This window comes from Crotalus tigris, unplaced genomic scaffold (genome assembly GCF_016545835.1).
Source record: "Crotalus tigris isolate CLP2741 ecotype Arizona unplaced genomic scaffold, ASM1654583v1 scf7180000018484.1034840, whole genome shotgun sequence".
Lineage (NCBI taxonomy): Eukaryota > Metazoa > Chordata > Lepidosauria > Squamata > Viperidae > Crotalus > Crotalus tigris.
The window spans coordinates 904953-926877 of record NW_024097032.1 but is presented as its reverse complement, the minus strand read 5'-3'; the positions used below and the strand labels follow the sequence as shown (position 1 = coordinate 926877).

The 21925-nt window shown below is 34.5% G+C and overlaps 1 protein-coding gene across 1 annotated transcript in view; it reads right to left on the bottom strand.

The window, feature by feature from the left end:
* The window catches only part of JMY (junction mediating and regulatory protein, p53 cofactor), a 47621-nt gene that overhangs the window by 23183 nt on the left and 2513 nt on the right, over positions 1-21925 (bottom strand). The window contains exons 2-7 of the mRNA XM_039352829.1: positions 10715-10888; positions 8088-8238; positions 7150-7319; positions 5461-5626; positions 3247-3434; positions 1982-2062 (exon numbers count right to left, since the gene is read on the bottom strand). Coding sequence (XP_039208763.1) covers positions 1982-2062; positions 3247-3434; positions 5461-5626; positions 7150-7319; positions 8088-8238; positions 10715-10888 — 930 coding nt within the window. The remainder of the gene's footprint in view (positions 1-1981; positions 2063-3246; positions 3435-5460; positions 5627-7149; positions 7320-8087; positions 8239-10714; positions 10889-21925) is intronic.

Sequence of the window (21925 nt, the reverse complement as noted above, 5' to 3'; positions counted from 1 at the left end):
CAGAAATTTCACTAATAAACTGAAGTATGTTGAACTTTGCAAGACCATAAGAAAAGGTATCCAAGAAGGAACATGTCAGTTTAACGTGAAGCTTGTTAAAAAGGCAGTTGAAGAAAACAAAGGGATTCATAGAGCAAAATGCAAGCTTATAAATATAAGAAAGAAGATTTTTGCATTAAAACATAAAGATGGCTCTGTGTGCAGAACAAGACAGGAAATGTTAGAAATAATTGGAAAATTCTATTCAGAGCTATACAAAGTTCAAGATCACTCAAAAATAACAACACCCACGAAAAAGGAAATGCTAGATATCCTAATGGAGGAAGGATCAAGTGCCATAAAATCAATGAAAAATGGCAAATCTTCAAGAAATGGCTGTATTATGGTTGAAATGCTGAAAGCTGGTGGTCACAGTTTACACAAGATATTAGCAAAACTATACCCGAGATGCCTCTGAGAAGAAAAAATATCCGATGAATGGAAAAATGCTGAAGTTATTCTTTTACACAAGAATGGGGTCCAAGATGATTTAAAGAACTATCGCCCAATAAGCCTTCTTTCAGTTAAGATATATAGGAATATGAAAAGCATGCTGCTCTATATCAGGCTTATTTTTCATTCTCATTGCAGTTTTAAGGATTATACTAGTTTAAACTGATAAGCAAATATTGCATATATATATGTTTTCTTCTATCCAAAAAATTGGTGATTATTGGCCTATTTGGCCCTATAATAACATGAAATATTAATTGTATTGGTAGCTGCTCAGAAGTATTTTTAATAATAAATTGCCGCCATCCCACTCAAAAATTCTAGAAAAGTAGCCATGTTAGTCTTTTGCACTAAAAAATCCTCAGAGAATATTACTATATCTTTAACCAAGTTAAAAATGAACATGCATCTGATAAATTGATAAGCTGGAATAGATCCACAAAAGGTAATGGGATTCTTTAAAAAAAGGATTAATCTTTAAAGTATAACTATCATAGGATAGTGTTTTTTTTCATTCTTGTCTCTTAATATATAGTTGGGTACTAAAACTCTACAGATTATTTAGAATCCAATAACTGAGATTTTTTTAGTACTGAATGCTTTCTGGACTATTTCTTAGTCACGTCTGTAGTCATTTCCAAAATAATCTTGCAAATAGCTTAATTCCACAGTCAGGTTCTTTTGCGCCTTAATATTTGTTGCAGTAATATTATCTTTTAAAGTCATGATTATGATAACTCCCTTTGCTTCCCTCTGAGTAAAATAGTCCTTAATCACTTCTTTGACATAAAATTGGCCTGAAGTATAAAGTATTTTTCAAAGAAGCTAGTGGAGGTTCAACTTCTCCCTGCATCATTCTGATTAAAAAGTGTAATACCTCTAACTGAAGATTATCAAAGCTTTTAACTAGTTGTACTCACTTTAAGCACCTTTTAATTTATTTTTAAAATGTATCAACTGATGTCAAAGAGTGATTTCAGGATTCCCTAATGTTAACTGGGCCAAATCTAACTTCTGAAACATATTATGAACACAAAGCCAACTGAGAAAGCAAAATACAAAGTGCATTTCTTAGTAATAGAAAGCAGTTATATGATTTAACTTCTCATGAACATTTATAAATGGAGATACTAGTTGATGTTAACAATGGGAATCATAGACTCGAGATTGATATTCAATTATTTTAGACAAAAATAAGATAGAACTGTTAAGTTAATGAAACAAAACATACAAACAATAAAATAATATCCATTTTGGTCAACACATACCAAAAAATGGTGGCAAGTTAAAAATATGGGGGGGGCCTACATATATAAGCTCCTGTAAAATTCTGTAAAAAGGGCACTAGCAATTGCACCAATACCAATTTCATGTAAAAGCAGCAAAAACACAAATACAGAAGTTTTTTTTAAGAATCTTAAATCAGCAAAGACAATTAGAGCTGGCATATTTAAACTAAAATTTTAATACTGACAGAAACCAAACTCACAAATTTTGTAGCATGTTCTGACTCTCCTTCACTCTGAGAATGCTGTGACAATTTTTCATTATGTTTTGCAATGCAGATTTCCTACAAAGAAAGAACATTTTTCATTTAAACATGACTTTATGTATCGACCCTGTCTTTAGTAGAGGAACTGTTAAGGGCTATAGAAAACAATTTAAATTCTGATTTACAGCGGAAGCTCTGCCACAGACAATTTATTTATATAGTATTCTATCAGTGTTAAGGTATAATATGTGAAAATCTGTGATTGTCCATGGATCCAAAGACCTCTCATTTTTGCAAGACAAAGAATAACACTTTGATTGGTACACTGATTTCTTTGCAATAGAATTAACAGAAACAGGGAGTCCTGATCATAGTAAGTTTGCAAACTAGGATATAGCAGTTAGTTTGCCATAGAATCCCACCCTCCATAGGATTTACACTATAGAGTAAACATTATTTAAGAGAATGGAGGATATTACAAACTGAATAAAACAAAGAGGTTTTTTTTCTACTGACATAATATACACGTGTGTGTGACTTGAGGCTTTTGACTAGTTTTCAAGTATTATGTCTCTCTCTCTCTCTCATTCTTTTTCTATAAACATAACAATAGATAAATCATACTTAATCCAATTGAGAAAAATGTATAATTTCTTTAGTATCCAACTGAAATTAAAATATGCAGTTGTATTATGCAATTGAAGTTAAAGCATAATTTCATTTAGTTCCAAACTGGTTGTATAAACCCATTTTGGATGCATTATTTCTAAGGAATCTAAAAAATAATAATTATTATTATTATTTTAAAAATAAAAAAATCTGGAACTGTAGATTATTAATCCCTGACTAATATAACACTAATTAAAGATCTATCTCACACTCTTCAGTCCTACAATGGTGTTTATAGCAAAGAAACAAAAAGATGAATGTGTGTTCAAGCGAATACTATCACCAACCATATTTTGGGCAAATTGGCATTAAGAAAATATTAAATTTATGGCTGACAAAAATATACAGCAACACGTGATTTTAATTCTGACCATTTAGGATTTATCTAGGCTATATACAGTATACCTGAGTTGAGCAACCATTTGAAAATGAATAAAGATGGCACAGAAATGGCCTAATGCAATCTGTCTTGGCATTAGGGTTGGCTGCTACATTTCAAACAAATAAAATTGTGTCTTTAAAGTTAACATCTCTTGATTTTAGTCCTGCAAAATGTGTTTCCTGAAAAATGGAAAAATGAACAAAAATATTACCTTCTTATTTTTGAGGTAGGCTTTTTTGGCAGAAATGCGACCCCGCCTTGCTTCAAGTTGACGGACTTTCTGTTGTAATTTTTGCAACTCTTCTCTTTGCAGATGTATGGATGCTGCCATATCTTCTTTTTCAAGCATGGCTTCCATACTTTCATAAGTATCATAATATACTACTTCATCTCTTTTTTCTGTCACAAAATTCCAAGTTCAGGTAAGCAAAACTGTAGTACAAAATGTATGCAACAATCTGAAAAGTTTTTTTTTAAATATTGTAAATATAATTATAAGATTAGAACATCTATCTCTGCCTATGCCCTAGGAGAGAAACAAAATCACTTACAAACTAGATTTATTTATTTATTTATTTATGAGACTTATATACCGCTTTAAGTGCAAGCACTCTCTAAGCCAGTGGTTCTCAACCTTTGGGTCGCGACCCCATTTGGGGTCGAACGACCATTTTACGGGGGTCGCCAAACAACGCGATCTGCCATTTTTTCCCTCAGGGAGCGCTGCTGTGCATGCGCGCCACGTCCTTATGACCGGGGTCGCCGTATAAAAAGGTTGAGAACCACTGCTCTAAGCAGTGTACACCAGTAAGCAATGTATATATATATATTTACATTGCCCCCAACAATCTGGGTCCTCATTTTACCTACCTCGGAAGGATGGAAGGCTGAGTCAACCTTGAGCCAGTGAGATTTGAACTGCTGACCTGCTGAACACAGTCAGCTAAAGTGGCCTGCAGTACTGCATTCTAACTGCTGCGCCACCTCGGCAGAGCAGAGGTTTTCCCAGGCTTTTTAACTGGCTTTTAATTTATATTGTTTTTGATTCTGAATTATTGCTTTGCTGCTATTTAGTTTATGTTGTTTATGCATTTTAATTGATAGTATTGTGTATGTATGTATGTATGTATGTATGTATGTATGTTTATTCCAAGTGTATTATTTAGTGAGTCTTATGTAAACCACTCCGACTGCTTCAGCTACTGGGCAGTGTGTAGTGCAGTGTAGTGTAGTTTAATATATAATATAAATGTAAAATGAAGTTGAATGAAAACAAAGCTATATTCTTATATGGTGACTGTGGTAAGCTGGTAGTTACCAGTATGGAAAAATGCATGAAACAAACATTCACAATTTAATTTTTTCTTAGATTGCAACCATAAATTCACTCTATCATCAGAGACCAGCATTGGGCTATTCTGTACAATAGTTTCAATAACTGAACCAGGAAAGAACTAAAGGGGGGCCTTAATGGGTGAGGCATATTTTTTTCTTCTTTCTCTATCCCTTCTCATATAAAAAATGTTTGAACAATCTAGAGATGGAGGGGGGGGAAACCAAACAATTTCTGTAGGCAATCTCTATTATGTCTGATTATTTTTTCTCCCCCATGCTTTACAGAGTGGAGAGATTGCAGAGAAAGAGTTTATAAGAGAGTAAGAAGACACACAATGGGAAATACACTGGCTATTTGCCTAATGTGCTTAAGGCTACCAGCTCCATCACATTATTTTCTATGTGTATTCTCTATTCAATGCCTGCAGACTCTCTTGTAATTTCTTCCTCTCCAATATCTTTGATCTGTGAAGGAAATAAAAGAAAAATAAATCAGGCACAGGACAATGCCTACAAGACTGTACAGGTAGTCCTTGACTTATGACCATAATTGAATCCAGAATTTCCATTGTTAAGCAAGGCAGTTACTAAGTGAGTTTTTCCCCATTTTATGATCTTGCTTGCCACACTTAAGTGAATCACTGCAATTGTTAAATTGGTAACACAGTTGTTAAGTGAAACTGGCTTCCCCATTTTGCTTGTCAGAAGATTGCAAAAAGTGATCACATGACCCGGGACACTGCAACTCTCATTAATACATGCCAGTTACCAAACGTCCGAATTTGGTGGGGATGCTGCAACAATCGTAAGTGTAAAAAACATTCATAAATCACTTTTTTCAGTGCCATTTTAACTTTGAATAGTCACTAAACAAATGGTTGTAAGTCGAGGACTACCTGTAATGGTGATTATGTGTCTGGAGGACTTTGTGAAGATCATAAATGCTGGCATTGTTCATGAAATTATTTTTTAGCAGTGTCATAACTTGAAACAGTTACTGAATGAGGCAGTCAGTAAACAAAGACTTCCTATCAGTCACATCAGTCAATAGTATTGCTAAATATATAGATATAAAACAAATATATGTCACCTGAAATAAGTCTTTTAATGCTTTCAAGTTGTGCTGTCAGTAATAGTTCTTCACACTTCAGAATTTCAAACTGCACTTCATACAATTGAAGTTGCAGGTCATAGTAATCAGCTTCGAGTTCATCCAAATGAGCTATAGCTTCTGTGCCCCCTTGCAAGCTCTGCATCTACATTTTTTTTAAAAAAATTAATAACTACATCACAAAGGTTATAAATCTTAATCTTACCACAAAATAACTGCAAAATATTCCATCACAGAGCAGGACATATTAAATTAGAAATCAAAGGAAAGTAAATATTACTATTCATAACCATAATAGGATTATTATTAATAACCCTATTATTCATGATAATAGCTCAATTTTATATGCATTATCAATGATCATTTTTTATTTTTGTAGAAAGAAAATCTTTAGATAAATTTTCAAAATTTAACATAGTAAAATATCTTACTGTGCTTGGAAATAGTTGAATGGCTCGACAAAAGTTTATGGGGGAGAAAGACCCACTCTTTTACACATATTCATGTGTTTAATACATATATATTGGATTAATACAGCAGAGTGAATTTTAATAGATTGCTTTAATATAATCTTTTTTTCTAAAATAGTTTTCTTTGCCATATATTCAATGTAGTTACATTTGTCTTCACATATGTTAAGATGCAAATTCAGCAACCATAATACCACAAAAAACTTGATTTTTAAAAGTAAAATAGTAAATTGAAGCAACATTATTAAGTTAGTTAGTAAAAACAACAGTTACCCAGTTTCAAAAGGTCATCTTTTCAGAATCTACTTGGAAACAATTATTTGGGGGCACTGAACACACCGCAGCCCAAACATTAAGTTTAAACTTAATTCCAAGCATTACGTTGAAGGCATGTAAATATATCTGATATATTTGTAATTCTCTAAAGTAGGGGTCCCCAACCTCCGGCCCACCGCCCACTACTGGGCTGTGGTGTATTTGCAACTGGCAATGTGAGCAGGAGTCCGGTGAGCATGCCACGCACAGCTCGACTGGAGCAAGTGGTAGGCTGGCATGCACATGCATGCACAGCTCAATTAGTTGAACATGTGCGTATACACTGGCCTGTTGCTTGCATGAGTCAAGCTATGTGCATGCACTAGTCTACTATTCATGCAGTCCAGTTCCCCCCCCCCCAGCCAGGATGCCAAGCCGCTGGGGACTGCTGATCTAAAGAGTGCTCAATGATATAGGATTTCTGGTTGTCATCACAATGACAATACTTATAGACAGTTCCCATATCGCCAGTGGTTGTATTTGTTCACACCAGACAATCCTTATCACCAAGTACAAATGCACTTGGAAGAAGGATTATTAATATATTTATGCATGTAATTCATATTCTTTCAATCACAACGATTCAGTCACTGTTTTAAAGAATATTATTAAATAATATCCATGAAAGAAAAATACTAGACAAAACAGAAAAAAGAGTGAACTACTAATTACATGACTTTGAATTTATTTATTGATATTATTTTATCCAGCCTCTCCAATAGCTACACAATAGCTCTTAATTAATTTCTAATCTCTTTTCAAAGCAAATTTTAATCACTAGCCAACAAATTTACTCTTGCAATTCCTATCAATTATTCTGAAATTTAGCACTATAAAATAAATTTCAAGTTTCCTTTTAAGTTGAATACTCATCAATTATTACCTCTTCTTTTAATGCATGCTTCTTCTGTTCTAAACAGATTTCTTTTGCTCTCATCAATTGCAAAGTATCTTTAGACACTGCATACTGAAGTTTTTCCATTCGTTCCACTGCTGCTGCCCAAGCTGCCTTACCAAACTTTTTCTGGTCTGCTCGCATACGATCATATACAGCTGCAAATAAAATTTAATAGCAGGCTTATCATACTTGGAAATAGTTTTATTATAAATCCTATTTAAGTACATCAGCTTCCTCTTTATGCAAATAAATGTTACAATCTTCAAAGCAGTAGTTATTTTAATAAAACATTTGGGTTGTGTTTTTTTTGTAATGTAGTATTTTTATTCTTATTTAATGTGTTCTATAGACTGAAGTTATTTAATGGCCAAATTATTTGTATTATTTAAAGCAACTAGAGAAAACACACCAAACCAATTAATGGAAAATTAAGGAGGAAATTGTAGAAAAGAAATTGTTTCTTTAGTTATAGTTTTGGTATAATTAAAAATTTATAAACAGAAAAGAAAGTATCCATGGATTTTAGTTAAGAACCAATAGCTTTTTAACTTATATAAGTATTGAATTTGTAAAGGAAGAAATCTGAAGGGGACAAGAAAATTGTAAGAGACACTGATTTCAAGAATGAAACTCAATATAAACTTATTTCTCAAACTTCAATTCCTTGTGTTCAAAGTGGAATGTACCCCACTTCACAGAATGATGCTAATAATCATATTATAGAACACCCTTTCCACATAATATCACAGACTGAATAAGCCCCTTCGATCAGGGAAAACCACACCAATTGGTGATTTGAGCAGAGAGATTTACATAGAACAATTACGATAATTTGAAAAACTGTAAGGTTGCAAGACTGTTGAACACAAAAAAATTTTGGACAGACAGCTCTAGGAGCAAATGTAAAATAGCCTGTCCATTACCTTTTTGTGCTTTTGCTGTTATTTCAAAGTACTTTACTGTAAGGTCCTGTATAGATAATACAGCCATATGAGCCTTCCGTTGCCAGTCAGTATCTTCTTTTTGAAGGCTTTCAATTCTTCTAGGTCCTAGGTAATCATTCTCTATGGAAATCTGAAAATAAATCAATTCACTATATCCATCATGAAATAAATAGCAAAGGACAAGTAGTAAACATATAATCTTGCAAATATTAAATAAGGAAAATTCCTTAAAATATTATCATGGACTTTCCTGAATAGTAAAAAATATTTGGGAAAAATGCAAAATGAACTAATGGTAATTGGACAAATTCTGTTTAAAAAATCATTCAGTACTCCTTTATAACTTTGCTTATTTGCTTATCAAATCTTAAATGGGCATTTTTTAATGTCCTTTTTCCTATTACTGAAAAGGAAAATGATAGAAACAAGACACTGCAATCAGATCTAGGGAATAAAAAAAATTAGAGATGTAAAGGTAAAGGAAACGAAGTAAGCACATAAAGAGACATCTGAAAAAAATCTCTCTATCTTCGTTCCTCTAATTACTAAATTTTCAAAGCACATCTTCCTATTCTTTAAAAGTCTTCCAAATGGAGCAAGCTCCAGGGAACTTGTTAGGCATTTAGAAAAAATAAGCACTCTAGATAGGGGGCAGGCAAAGGATTGCTATGTTCCAGCAAGATGACAATGCTGGAGTACAAAAACAAGAACAGAACAAACAGTGGAAGGAATTCTCTTAATAGAAAAATACTTAAAATACTATATTGAACAGCATTTTTAAAAAGCCTGAAAAGGTGCGGTGACATCCTTTCCTCTCTTCACATCCTAATTACACTGGAAAGGAAAGTAATTGAGGAAAACTTTACAGATGACACTAAATTATAAAATAGTCTCTGTCCAATTATCTACTTCCAGGCAGCCTAATGTTCCCTGAGCACTTTTACTTGATAAGAATAAACAGTTCCTGCCCCTTACTTTTTGGCAAGTAGTTTGCTGAAGATTATCCACCACCAGGGCATGGCATATGGCCATTCTTTTCTTTTTTTATCTTAGTATCTCTTTTCTATCATTGGAAGAGATCTGGTAACATGTTAATAGAATAAGACAGCCAGTAGCTGCACTTCAAATTAAAGTTTAGAAGAGTGAATTACTCATATTTAAGACTGTAGCTCCTAAACATTCAAAATTCCTGTAACAAGTTACCATTTATTGGAAGGATATATTTGGAAGAAAAAGTGGCACTGATGGCATAATGATAAATAGTTAAGTAAAGAATTTTATCGTTTATTATTATGCCATCAGTGTAGTACAGTATGCATCCCCGAGAAGAGGCCATGTGGCCCAGGAACGAACCATTCTGTTTTGTTTCCTTCACACAATCTGCAAAGTTTCTGCAACACTGTGCAGACATTATTAAGGAAGCAAAACAGAGTGGTTCATCCTTGGATTGTTTGACTGCCTCATGGAAGCAGCCAACATTCTGACACATCTGCAAGGAACCGCAGTCATGCTTAAAATGATGGCCACTTCTGGGAGGCAGCCATGTGGCCCAGGGGCACGTGGCTTGGTCTCTTTCCCCAACATGAGGTCTGGAAATCTTAAAAACATGCAACGTATGCATTGGGTGATGGCCATGTGGGGAATAGGCCTAAGGCTTGTGTAATCCTGGTAGGGCAGGATGGATGGAAAGAGAGGCAGGGGGATGTTGCAATGTCCTTCCAGTTGCTCATAAGAGTGAACGAGTGCATGGGAGCTAAAGTGGCCATAACTTTGAAACAGGGTTATAAGTAGCTTGGGGGGGGGTTCTGTCATAACTTCAAATAGACATTAGGTAACCAGTTGGAATTGAAAACTATCTGTACTGCAATTAAACTAACTTAAATCTACTACTATCTTAACAAGAATTCATTATAGTTAGAGGTTTGCTACGAAAATATTTAGCTATGGACATAGAAATAACTGGATGGTTCAGAAGACAGCACAGTTATACAAATGATTTGTAAAGTCAGCAGTGTAGTCCATAACAAATGCCATTTTGCATTTTTTTCATCATTCTGTTGCAACTTAAAACTGATCATCTAACTGGTAACTCTGACATAAGCCTAGAATTTCAAGTTTGTTCAAAAGAAAAACACAACAGTTTTCTTATTCTATTGATTCTATAAAAATATTTTGCAGCTTGTAAGCATTTAACTGCTAAAGGCTCAAAACCCAGAGCATATGTGATCCACATAAAATTTCAGTGACCAAGTAAGATATTCCTTACTCACTAAAAACAACAGTTCAATACATTAGAAAGTTAAGCCAAATCCATTTGAGTTCAAAGATCAAACATCTTTTCTCATAGCCAAGTCTCTTATTTGCCTTCTCCACAAATACTTTAACTAAGAAAAGAAATCAGAAGGGACAATAATAAAGCTTAAAAAGCATGAACAGAAGTCATTCTTGTACTTCTAACTTTGATCCAACCCAAGACACAAACTTTTACAGCTTTCAGAAAGTGTGACAAATATTAAACAAAATGTCCAAAATATCACGTTGGATGAAACGGTTCACTTATTATGATGTTCAATAATATTTCACAGTGTATATTGCTGATTTTGTACCTTTATTTGCTGTCTTCTGAGCATTGCAAGTTCCCTCATATCTCGGAATGGTTGCAGTAAATATTGATAGAGTTCTGTGGTGGCTTCAGCAAGACTACCATATGCATCATCTTCCATTTGATATAATTCCAGCAACTCCACCATGCTTTCTGTATTCTTGTGTTTTTCCAGAAGCTGTGCAAAAGTGAAAGAAAATATTAAAGTATTATTAAATTTAAAATATAAAACCCTATGAAATAGGAGCTCATAATTTTGGCTACTAACATTCATCCTAGTATCTCAGTGTATGATATTGGTATCTTAATCACACCCCATATTTTTTTGTTAAATTATAAAACAAAAATAGCTAAGACAATAGATCTGGCCCCTTTTTTATTTAAACACCATGGTATCCAAGTATTAGTTATTGGTTACATTCATTTATTTGTTTACTTATATTGCTGTTCCAATCCAGCAGGCTGTGGACTTATAAAGATAATTTGTTATTTATTAAAAGCTTTTCATGTAATAAAATTTTGATTCTTCCAGCATGTTGTCCAGCTATAGAACCTTCTACTTGATGTAGAATTATGCAGTATTTTCTACACTGTCCACAGTTTAAGGATAATATGCATGGAATTCAAGAATTTAATTGCTTATATTGTAAGACTCACTACTCAGAACAGTAAAAAATACAAAGCAGCATCCATTCTTAAAAGATTAACCTACAGATTAATTTTTATCGCATAGCATAGACATTCATGGAGAGGGGAGGAACGAAATGAGCATCATGATGAGTTGGTGCAAAAGTCACAATTTATGTACTTGTGTCAGATTTTGGATGGAGTTTACATCATGATGTCATCGTGGGTATTCTTATTCTGACACAATCTTGGCTTGTTGCAGATACTGCTGACACATAAATAGCTGTGCACAGGCATCTGTGCATAGAAACACATACATGCACAGAACACTCACAGATATCATGCAAGAAGAAAGCCTGGATGAGGTTTAGCAAGCATATAAGAATCTTCCTTTCCCAGTAATGAATTAACCCATTTTAATATACATAGTAAGCAGGAGAGAGAGCGCAAGTCCTCTATGCTAATCCTGGGTGATTATACTTACTTTATCATCATCATCATCATCACCACCACCACCACCACCACCGTTTTAGCCATTGTCTATCCACTGCAGGATGAATGCCTCTTCCAACCAATATTATTTATATTTATATTATTTTTTAATTGGAGGACAATAAAAAGCTTAAAACTATTTAAAATTAAAACCTGTATAATATTCTATACAAGTTGTCTTCAGGTAATGATGGTAATTGCTAACACTTGTCTGTTGCTAAGTGACATGGATGTATCGCACAATGTCATATGACTGTGTCAACTTACAATGGCAGTTCCAGCAGTTTCAATTGCAGTTGTTAAGTGAACATCATGTGATTGCTGTTTGCAACTTCTTGTTGCCATAGATGTTGGAAGACAACACCGAAATTTGCAAATTGTGATCACATGGCTGTAGGACACTGCAACTATTATAATTGTGAGCTAGTTGTCAAGAACTCAAGAACGGTGCAACAACTGCAATTTTGATGACTTGTCTTAAGTCTCTTTGTTCAATACTACTGTAATTTCAAATAGTTGCTGAATAAATTATAGTTAAATGAGGACTACCTGTAGTTAGTCTGTGCCTTATGTAGCAATCACTTTATGATTGATTGTTAAATAAAAAGTATAACCAAAAACTGTTCAGGCAATGGACAATAGCTCTTTATCATGGTTCCTTCATACTGTATTTCTTTTCTTTTAATCCACAGATTCAAACAATACTTAATAAAGCAAATAAGGTTTTAAAATCCTGAACAGGAAACAACTAGTTAATTAGCATAACTCTGCCAGTAATATAATAAAGGGGTTCCCAACTGGGAGTGCTTGCATCCCCTGCGGGTGTGAGACGATATTCCAGGGGTGCAAAAACTTGGATTTAGAAGTTTCAAAATTATAGTGTATATGAATAGAATAGAACAGAACAGAACAGAAGTCTTCTAGTCCAGCCCCCTGCTAAAGCAGAAGAACCTATACCGTCTCAGACAGGTGAATGTCCAGCAAAAATGAGACAGTTGTTAAGTGATTTTTGCCCCATTTTACAACTTTTCTTGCCACAGTTATAAAATGAATCATTTGCAGTTGTTAGTAACATGGTTGTTAAGTGAATCTGGCTTCCCACTGACTTTGTTTGTCAAAAGGTAATAACATGACCCTAGGACACTGCAACCATCATAAATATGAGTGAGTTGCCAAGCATCTGAGTTTTGATCGTATGACCACAGGGATACTGCAATGGTTATCAGTGTGAAAAACGGTCATAAGTAATTTTTTCAGTGCCATCGTAACTTCAAATGGTCACTAAATGAACTGTTATAAATTGTGGACTACCTGTACATACATATATACATATATACCTATATACATACATACATACATATATATATACATATATACATACATACATACATACATATATATATATACTCACCTGTCATTGCCAACCTCTACATGGAACACTTTGAAACCCAAGCTCTAGAAAAATCTGATCACAAACCCAAACTCTGGCTCAGATACGTAGACGACACCTTCATAATCTGGCCACATGGGAAAGAAAAACTGGACAACTTCCTCACACACCTCAACAGCCTACACCCCAAAATACAGTTCACCATGGAAACAGAAGCTAACAACCAACTTCCCTTCCTGGATGTCTTAGTCTACAAGAAATCCAATGGCTCCCTAGGACACACCATCTACCAGAAGAAAACACACACAAACCGCTATCTGCACGCTCTCTCACACCACCACCCAGCACAGATCAACTCTGTAGCCAAGACACTCATCTCCAGAACAAAACGCTTAGCTGACGAACAACACCTAAAACCCGAACTACACACTCTCACCAATGTACTAACATCCAATGGATTCCATAGAAATAAGATTACAAACCTAATCCAAAAAGAAACCCCCACTAAAATCCAAGACAAAGAACAAGAAAACGGCAAAGCCCTCCTCCCATACATAAAAGGCACCACAGACAGAATCAGTAAGATCCTCCATAAACACAACATCAAAACAGCATTCTGCACAAACAGAAAAATATCCACCATCCTTAGAAACCCCAAAGATAAAATTGAATTAGAAAATCAAGGAGTATACGAAATCCCATGCACCACTTGTCCCACCACATACATCGGACAAACCAACAGAAGAATAAGTGCACGCATTGAAGAACATAAGAACTCAGTCAAAAAAGAGGAACCAACATCTTCCCTGGTCCAACACCTTAAAGCCACAGGACATGAAATTGACTTTAAAAATACCAGAACCATTGCCAAAAGTGAACATTTTAATAACAGAATAATCAGAGAAGCCATCGAGATAGAAAAACGCCCACACAGCATGAACAAGCGAGATGATACCTCCCGCCTACCAGCCATTTGGAAACCTGCCCTTATTGACAAACGACTCCCTAACCCCAAAATCTTAAACCCCTCTGCAACTCAGACTAACCTGAGCACAACCAAACAGAACACTCCCCCAGCCAATCAGAGCACAGCCAAGCCCCTAACCATTCAGAACACACCTCCACCCAATCAGAACACAGCCAAGCTCCCATCCAATCAGTTCATACCCTCACTGGCAGTTAAAAGGAAGAAACAGCTAAAACCACACATTGCTGCTCAAAGCAAGAAGCTAAAAACACCAGCCTGAAGATGACGAATGTGACTTCGTCGAAACGTTGCCAAGACACTTCCAATTTTACGCGGGAGAAAACCCGAACAACCAAAGACCTATATACATATATACATACATACATATATTTGTTTTCAATGATGCAATCCTCGATCTCCTTGATGGACAATGCATGCAAAATTGGAGTGCAAGAAAGAGACAGCGGAACAGTTAAGGCAGTTACAGGCAATCAGGAAGAGTGGCCCCATCACGCGGACAATGAGCAGGCAGTTAGATCGGCAGGAGAATAAAACGAACTTCCCCACCCCTAAGCCCCACTCTGAGGACGTTGGCAGAGGACCAGCGAAAGCTAAGTTATTTTAACCTTGTATATAACTGTTTTTTATTGTTTTAAATACTGTTTTAACAATAAATAACTAGTTTATAACCTTCTTGGAGATCGAGGATTACATCATTGAAAACAAATATGCCCGGGATTCGTATTTTTACAACCATTAAGGATATATATATATATATGTGTGTGTGTGTGTGTGTGTGTGTGTGTGTGTGTGTATTGCACACAAATTGATAGAAGGATGTCTATGTGGAATACAACAGTGTTCAAGATATACTACAGAGGAAATCACTATTATGGACAAGCAGTTAAAGAAGGCAGATTATAGATATAATGCAGCTATAGCCACATCCTTTAAAAAAGTGACCTTTAGGGCTAATGGAAATAAAATTCAAGTTCTGCAATTTTTGGAAGCCTGACTTGACTGTGGGGCTGCCCAAATATATAAACCCGCCTTCCTTTTCTAAATGCAGTTCCTTAACATTTGCTTGTTTAAAGAATGTACATGGCTGTCCAACTCAAATACTGCAACTTCTGGATGGCATACGATACAGCCCCTCCTCCCCATATACCTCAAAGCAAGATGAAGAATTTCAGTCTTTGTGAAGACCAACAGAGTCAGGTCCAGAGGTATTTTGGGAAGATGGGTAGAAACTGTTCCAGATGGCTGGTGTCACAATGGAGAAGGCATATGATCCTTATGGGCAGCTTTGTGACCTAAGACTAATTCTTAACTCAAACCTGGCATCAGAAACCTGAGAATCTCAGCTGTAATACATCCTTTTATGAATACAAATATTCTCTCACTTATAATCTGAAATATATTTTACCTTTACAGGTTATCTTCGTTTAGCTAACACAAATGGGACTACCGTGTTTCCTCGAAAATAAGAGTGTTATTTATTTATTTTTTACCTTCAAAAGGGGCACCAGATCTTATTTTCAGGGGTGTCTTTTCCACTCACCTAACAATGGCGGCACCAACAACCCCGCCAGCCAGACCACTTCTTCTGTAGCCACAGGACCAGCTTCATTCTGCATCTGAGAATGGAGCTTTGGTCTGCATTTTGGAGTCAGCAGCCTTTCCGGAAGGCCTCTGCAGCCGAGAACCGAGCTATGGATTGAATTTTGGGCTCCATTGTAATCAAAAGTTGAGGGCTACCTGTATCTGTTTAGGGAGACTTCCTCTCCCTAAAACTATCTGCCTGTCTCACCAGTAGGCATGCTTCAGGTTCTTTTCCTTAAACATTGCCTCTTGTGGGTCCTGGAAGCTGCCTTCTCCTTTGCAATCCCCAGAAGACCTCCACCTGGAGATCTAACTTCCAATGAGCATCAAGACCTGGCTCTCTTCCCAGGCATTGACATTGGGTGAGGTCATAATGGAAGGAGAAAGTGTTGCGGTGACAGTTTTTTCTGTTTTTCCTACTTTTCTATTGTTCTGGTTTCAGCATTATGCTGTTTTACAGTTTGGTTTTTAAGATGGATGGCTATACAAATGTTTTAAATAAATCATTTTAGTGCCAAGTCACAAGACCAAAACTACAGAAAATAATTCTAAGAGCATCTTTTTTTTTCTGTTTGTAGGGTTTTAGAGAGCAAAAGTTCATTCCTGCTTTAATTTACCTTTATGCAGATGGAAAGAATTCTGTGTACTCTCATAAAAGTCTAATATATCAGTGAATAATGTTAAAAAGTAGAAAGATAGAAAATTCTGATTAACTAGGTAAAGGCTGATGCTAGATTAATAAATTGGCTGTCTGACTCAATTTCTTAAGAAAGAGAAGAATGTCTAAGCTTTTATAATATATGCTTTTTTCCATTTTAATTTTTGCATGAACAATTTAATACGATCTATTTTATGTACTTTTATATTATTACAGTATTGTAATATTATAAATGTAAGATAAAAATAGTAAATTCCTCTGCCTTTTCTTCTCATTTATTATCCTTCAAAACAAAAGATAATAGAATATTATAGGATAGACTATTCCTGATAGTGATTATTCAACAAATCATGAGATATCAATCTCAAACACATTTTGGTGAGTTTTAAATTGTCTGGAAGAGATGAAACTGACATCAACCTTAGATGATGATGATGTCATCCATTCAGTCACATCTGACTCTTGGCTAACTATGTGATTAGTAAGCTGAAGATTTACTTCCTTTTTAAATACAAATTCTCTTGTCTGCAGTAGACAGACCAGAATGCAAGAATGCCATGCCTCAGAGAGAGTTAGCCAATCAGAGTATTACACACAGAATAATCACAGTACTTCCTGGATATAATCCAATTTAATATAGTTTTAATTAAAGCCTTGAGGAAGAAATAATATAAGCACTTCCTCCCTAGCAGTGCCCGTGTCTTTTCACACATATCAGTTAGACATATCTAATTTTACAAATTTACAGGCTTTCTTCTCTGCCACAGTAAAGATCCAAACTTTTCAAGCAAGTTGGAAAACATGACAACCGCTAAATAATGTATTACAATTATGAACAGAGCAATACAAATTAAGTCATATAAAGTTGCCCTATAAAAAATAAAGATCTAAATTAGCCCTGCCAATCTGAGGAAGAGAACACAGAAGCCATGAAATTAGTGATTCTACATTAATGAGAATTATAAAACATTAGAGAAAAAAATGACTTATCAAACAAAGCACTGTCAATTCTTATACATATACCCTACGATAGGAAGCATTCTGTATTTGTAATCTTCCCAGATGGCTTCTGAGAAGCAAAATAAATGAGGGATGCCAGATGTTCTTAATAATTGAATGATTCACTTAACAACTGCAGTGATCCACTTAACAACTGTGACAAGAAAGATTGTAAAATGGGATAAAACTCATTTAACAACTGTTTTGCTTAGCAATGGGAAATTTGGGCTCAATTATGGATGTAAGTCGAGGACTAACTGAATACAAAATGTATTACTACATATAATTAACATCATAAATGTGCATATACATACATTAATGCTGGGAGAGAGAAAAAGATTGCAGGGAGATGTTTTCAGGACATATAGAAAGAGGATGCAGAGCCACAGAATTCATATATATCCTATATTCCAACCCACTTACATAAAAGGTACAGAACTACAGCAACCCTATAAATGATCTTACCAAACAATAACTGATGGCAACAGGAACAAGCCATTTATTTTAAAAAATAAGAACAGTAAAGCTTAAAACTACATCCGTTCTCTCCCTACCTTCCTCAGTCCATGCTAGTAAAATTTGGGATGCTTCAAGCTCTGATTTCAGAACACTCTACAAGCAATAAAATGTGCTAAATGTCTAAAATATTGTCCAGATAATAGTCAACTAGTGAAGGCTATTCTGTTAACCAATGAACTCTCCCAATGATAAGGGATAGCCAAATTAGTTAAAATATATCTGTGGATGCTGAACAAGGAGCACTAATAGAATGAATGGGATTAAAAATAAAAGATATGATTTGATGTGGAACTGAAGTAAGTGGTGAAATGAGTATTTTAAAGATCTGTAAGAACATAACAGTGATATCTCAAAGAATGGAAATGAAACAAATGCTATAATGGTTAGCATCCGATTAAAAATGATGAAAGTCATAAATGCAGTGAGAATATTGGAAAATAGTAAAGTTTCCAGTATATCAGTATAATAGCAGAAATGTTAAAATACAGATGTTATTTGATTATGGGGTGTTTAATGTATTTATGGCATATTTGTGCAAATCTGTGTGAGCCCTGCCTGAAAAATGAAAGAACACCATCATGTAGCAAGAGAGTAAGCATGAACGATAAATAATAACAGAATAAACAATGTTTATTCTGTTTGGCAAAATTTAGTAGTCCCAATTAGGAAAGTACAGTGCAGTTTTATGCAGCGTGAAGTATGTGCAGGCCAGACCTTTTCTTTTCAGTAGCTGACTGATAAATGTGAGAAAGTTTATTGTAAATGGATTTAAAGAAAGCATAGACTTAAAATACAGAATAGTTCATGTGAAAATGGAATTGAAAGTTGATAGCTGAATGGGAACAGTAAATGGTAGAAGTAAATCATGAATGCAAATAAACTAAATGCTTAATGAGTGATTCAAAACTATGCCAAGAGCATGACAAGGATTTGTGGTATCATCTTGATCAATACATGCATTGACAAACATGTTAAGAAATGCTTTTGGTGGTAACAGAGGTATATTGGCTGGGGATATGGATGTACTTTATATGCAGATTATGTGTTGCTGGCTAAGAACTTAATGTTTTGCAACAAATATTAATAATGACACAGCCATGATCTGAAAATTAATATATCAAGGGCCAAAGTAGCATTTGACTAAACAATGGAGTGGCCAATTACAATTACAAATTATACATGAGTGGAAAAAACTAGATGTAACATACACACACACACACACACAGATACAAAAATGAAGAAATGTTAATATATGCAAATGCTAGCAGAAAAGTGGTAAGAGCATGGGCTGTTGCAAGGAATGAACATTTGTCAAAAATAATGAAATATCTATATATATTTCAATATTAGAAGAGAGAAACAATTGTGTCATGGTAAGCTTGAAAATAATGGCAATGGATTACTTATGAAGCATACAAAGATAGACAAGCAGAAATAGTATCAATAATGAAGTATACTTTTGCCTATTTTGTTATGTGAAAATGAGAATTTTCAGAAGCATAAAAGTTGAATGGAGTTGAAATGGGTTATTAAGAAGTACAGACAGTAAAGAAAGAAGAGATAGGATCAAGACAAAATGGATGGTGAATAAATGTGAATTATATAGAAAAGTTGAATGAGCATACAAAAGGAATGTGATCTGGTTATACAGAAAGAATCCATGAGGACTGCATCATAAAACAAATATATAAAGAAAGAGTGATGGATTGACAGGAAGGGAAAACACTAATAAGACCCTCAAAAAGAGTGTTGAAGAGTTTAAAAAATTAAATGCAATGTATGAATTGGTGTATGGATAATAGAGCTAGGAATAGTTTCCAAGAATGGAAAGGTAAGGACAATAATTGTGAATGGCACCTATATAAAAGAAAGATTTAGTTATGTTTCTTTTTCTTAGTCCTCTGCGCTCCTTTTACCATTTTTATTCTTTTTCTACACTTAATCTAACTTTTTATTCCAAAAGGATCCATTATATAGAAATTATTAAATATAAACTTTTCTTTAAAAATGTTCATACTGTTTATTAGATTTATCTTTTCTCCAGGTGCATAAGGCAGCCTTATCTTTCTTCACTTTAATTCCACAGCAACTACCCCTTTAAGTGAGGTTAGGCTGAGGGACAGTGACTGGCTCAGAGTTAGCCACTGAATTTCCATGGCTGAGTTTGAGATTAGAAAATAAAACAGGTAGTTCTCAATTTACGACCACAATTAGGACCAGAATCTACACCATAAGTGTAGATTATAATCTTTTTGCTACAGTCTTAAGTGAATTTGGCTTTCCCCATCACCAATAAACTTCTCTCGGGCTATCAACAAGTGCTTTGCTTGTTGGTGGCTCTGGGGAAGATTACTAGTGGTGATCATATAACCCTGCTCTGGGACACTGCAACTATTATAATTATATGCCAATTGCCAAGAACCCAAATTTTGATCATGTGATGGTCATAAATGACTTTTCTCAGTACTGTAACTTTGAAGATCATTAAACAAATGGTTGTAAGTTGAGGAGTACCCACAGCATGTATAGCTATGAAAGAGACAAATTCTATATGATGAGATTTAAAGTACCACTTATCTTTTATATTGTCTTTTAAAGTAACTTAGGCTATCAATATTCTTCTACTTTCTATTTTAAGTATTAATATTAAATATTAAAATAATTTTGGCACAGAAGCAATTTTACAATTCCAACCATTGTATTTGCAAAATTATTGTAGAAAGTATCAAGTTTTACATTTAATATAAAGTTCTAATCAGGTCTGATCTTGAGTTACATGTTGCATAGCTCAACAGGAATGTGTGACTAAAGAAAACCTTGTCAAAGCTAATTCTAAATAAAAGGAATTTATCAGCACATATGGCTTTTCTTCTTTCGTCCAAAGCGTGGAGTCATTCAACTGACCATCAGGATAAATCTTAATAAAAGGGCATATTAATATATGCTAGGAAATTTTATAACCATATCAAGTTATTAATATTCTCTTTAAAACTGAAACATTTTCCTATGGCATTTTAATTAGAGATACTGTAAGAATCCAGTATCTTTACTCAATCACTCTAACCCCTTTAAAATCACTTTCAAAGCAAAGGTAAAGCAAAAGAATATAAGTGAAATACAGTACATGAACTGAGTTGTCTCATATTTCAGGAGATGATTGAATTTCAATCTGTAGTGTAGAAAACCACTATATTCAGATTACACATTAATATTAAATGCCTGTCATCTGTTGCTTCATTATCACGGAATAATTTAACCAAGTGAGTTTTGAGGTTCTTGTTTCAATTGACAAGCAGGTAATACAGTTGAAACCTGAGAGAAAAAAAGTTATCCTTTCTTAAATATGTACCTTTTAATTAAATATGAGTCAGTTACATAGAAGGTACTAACAGATATACTGACATCAGACAATGCATTTAATTAGCATATACAGTATAGATACAGATTATTACCAGACAATCAAAAGAATACTGGAACAGCCAACAGCTCTAGAATCATATCCATATAAAACTGAACGTAGTTTAACAAAATGTATTTTATGCCTCAGTTTCATATAAGAAATATTTTAATTTCTTGGATACTTAAAATACTTGGTAAGTAATTAAATCCATTGCATGTATAATCTCTTCATTTTTAAAAAATAAACATATCCTGATTAGAATACAGCTACCAAGATTTATACACAATATGACAAAAATCATATACAGACTAAAGAACTTGGATAAAACCTTACAGTAGTGCGTTTCTTAAAACTTATGGTACCAAAACATTCTATTTCATACTATTCAATGATTATTAGATGTTTTTTATCCAATATTTATTACTTTATAAGTAACTCAAGGTGGCAAACATTCCTAAATACTCTTTCCTCCTATTTTCCTCATCACCATCCCTTGTCGTGAGTTGGACAGAGACAGGGACCAGCCCAAAGTCACTCAGCCAGTTTTCATGCCTAAGGCAG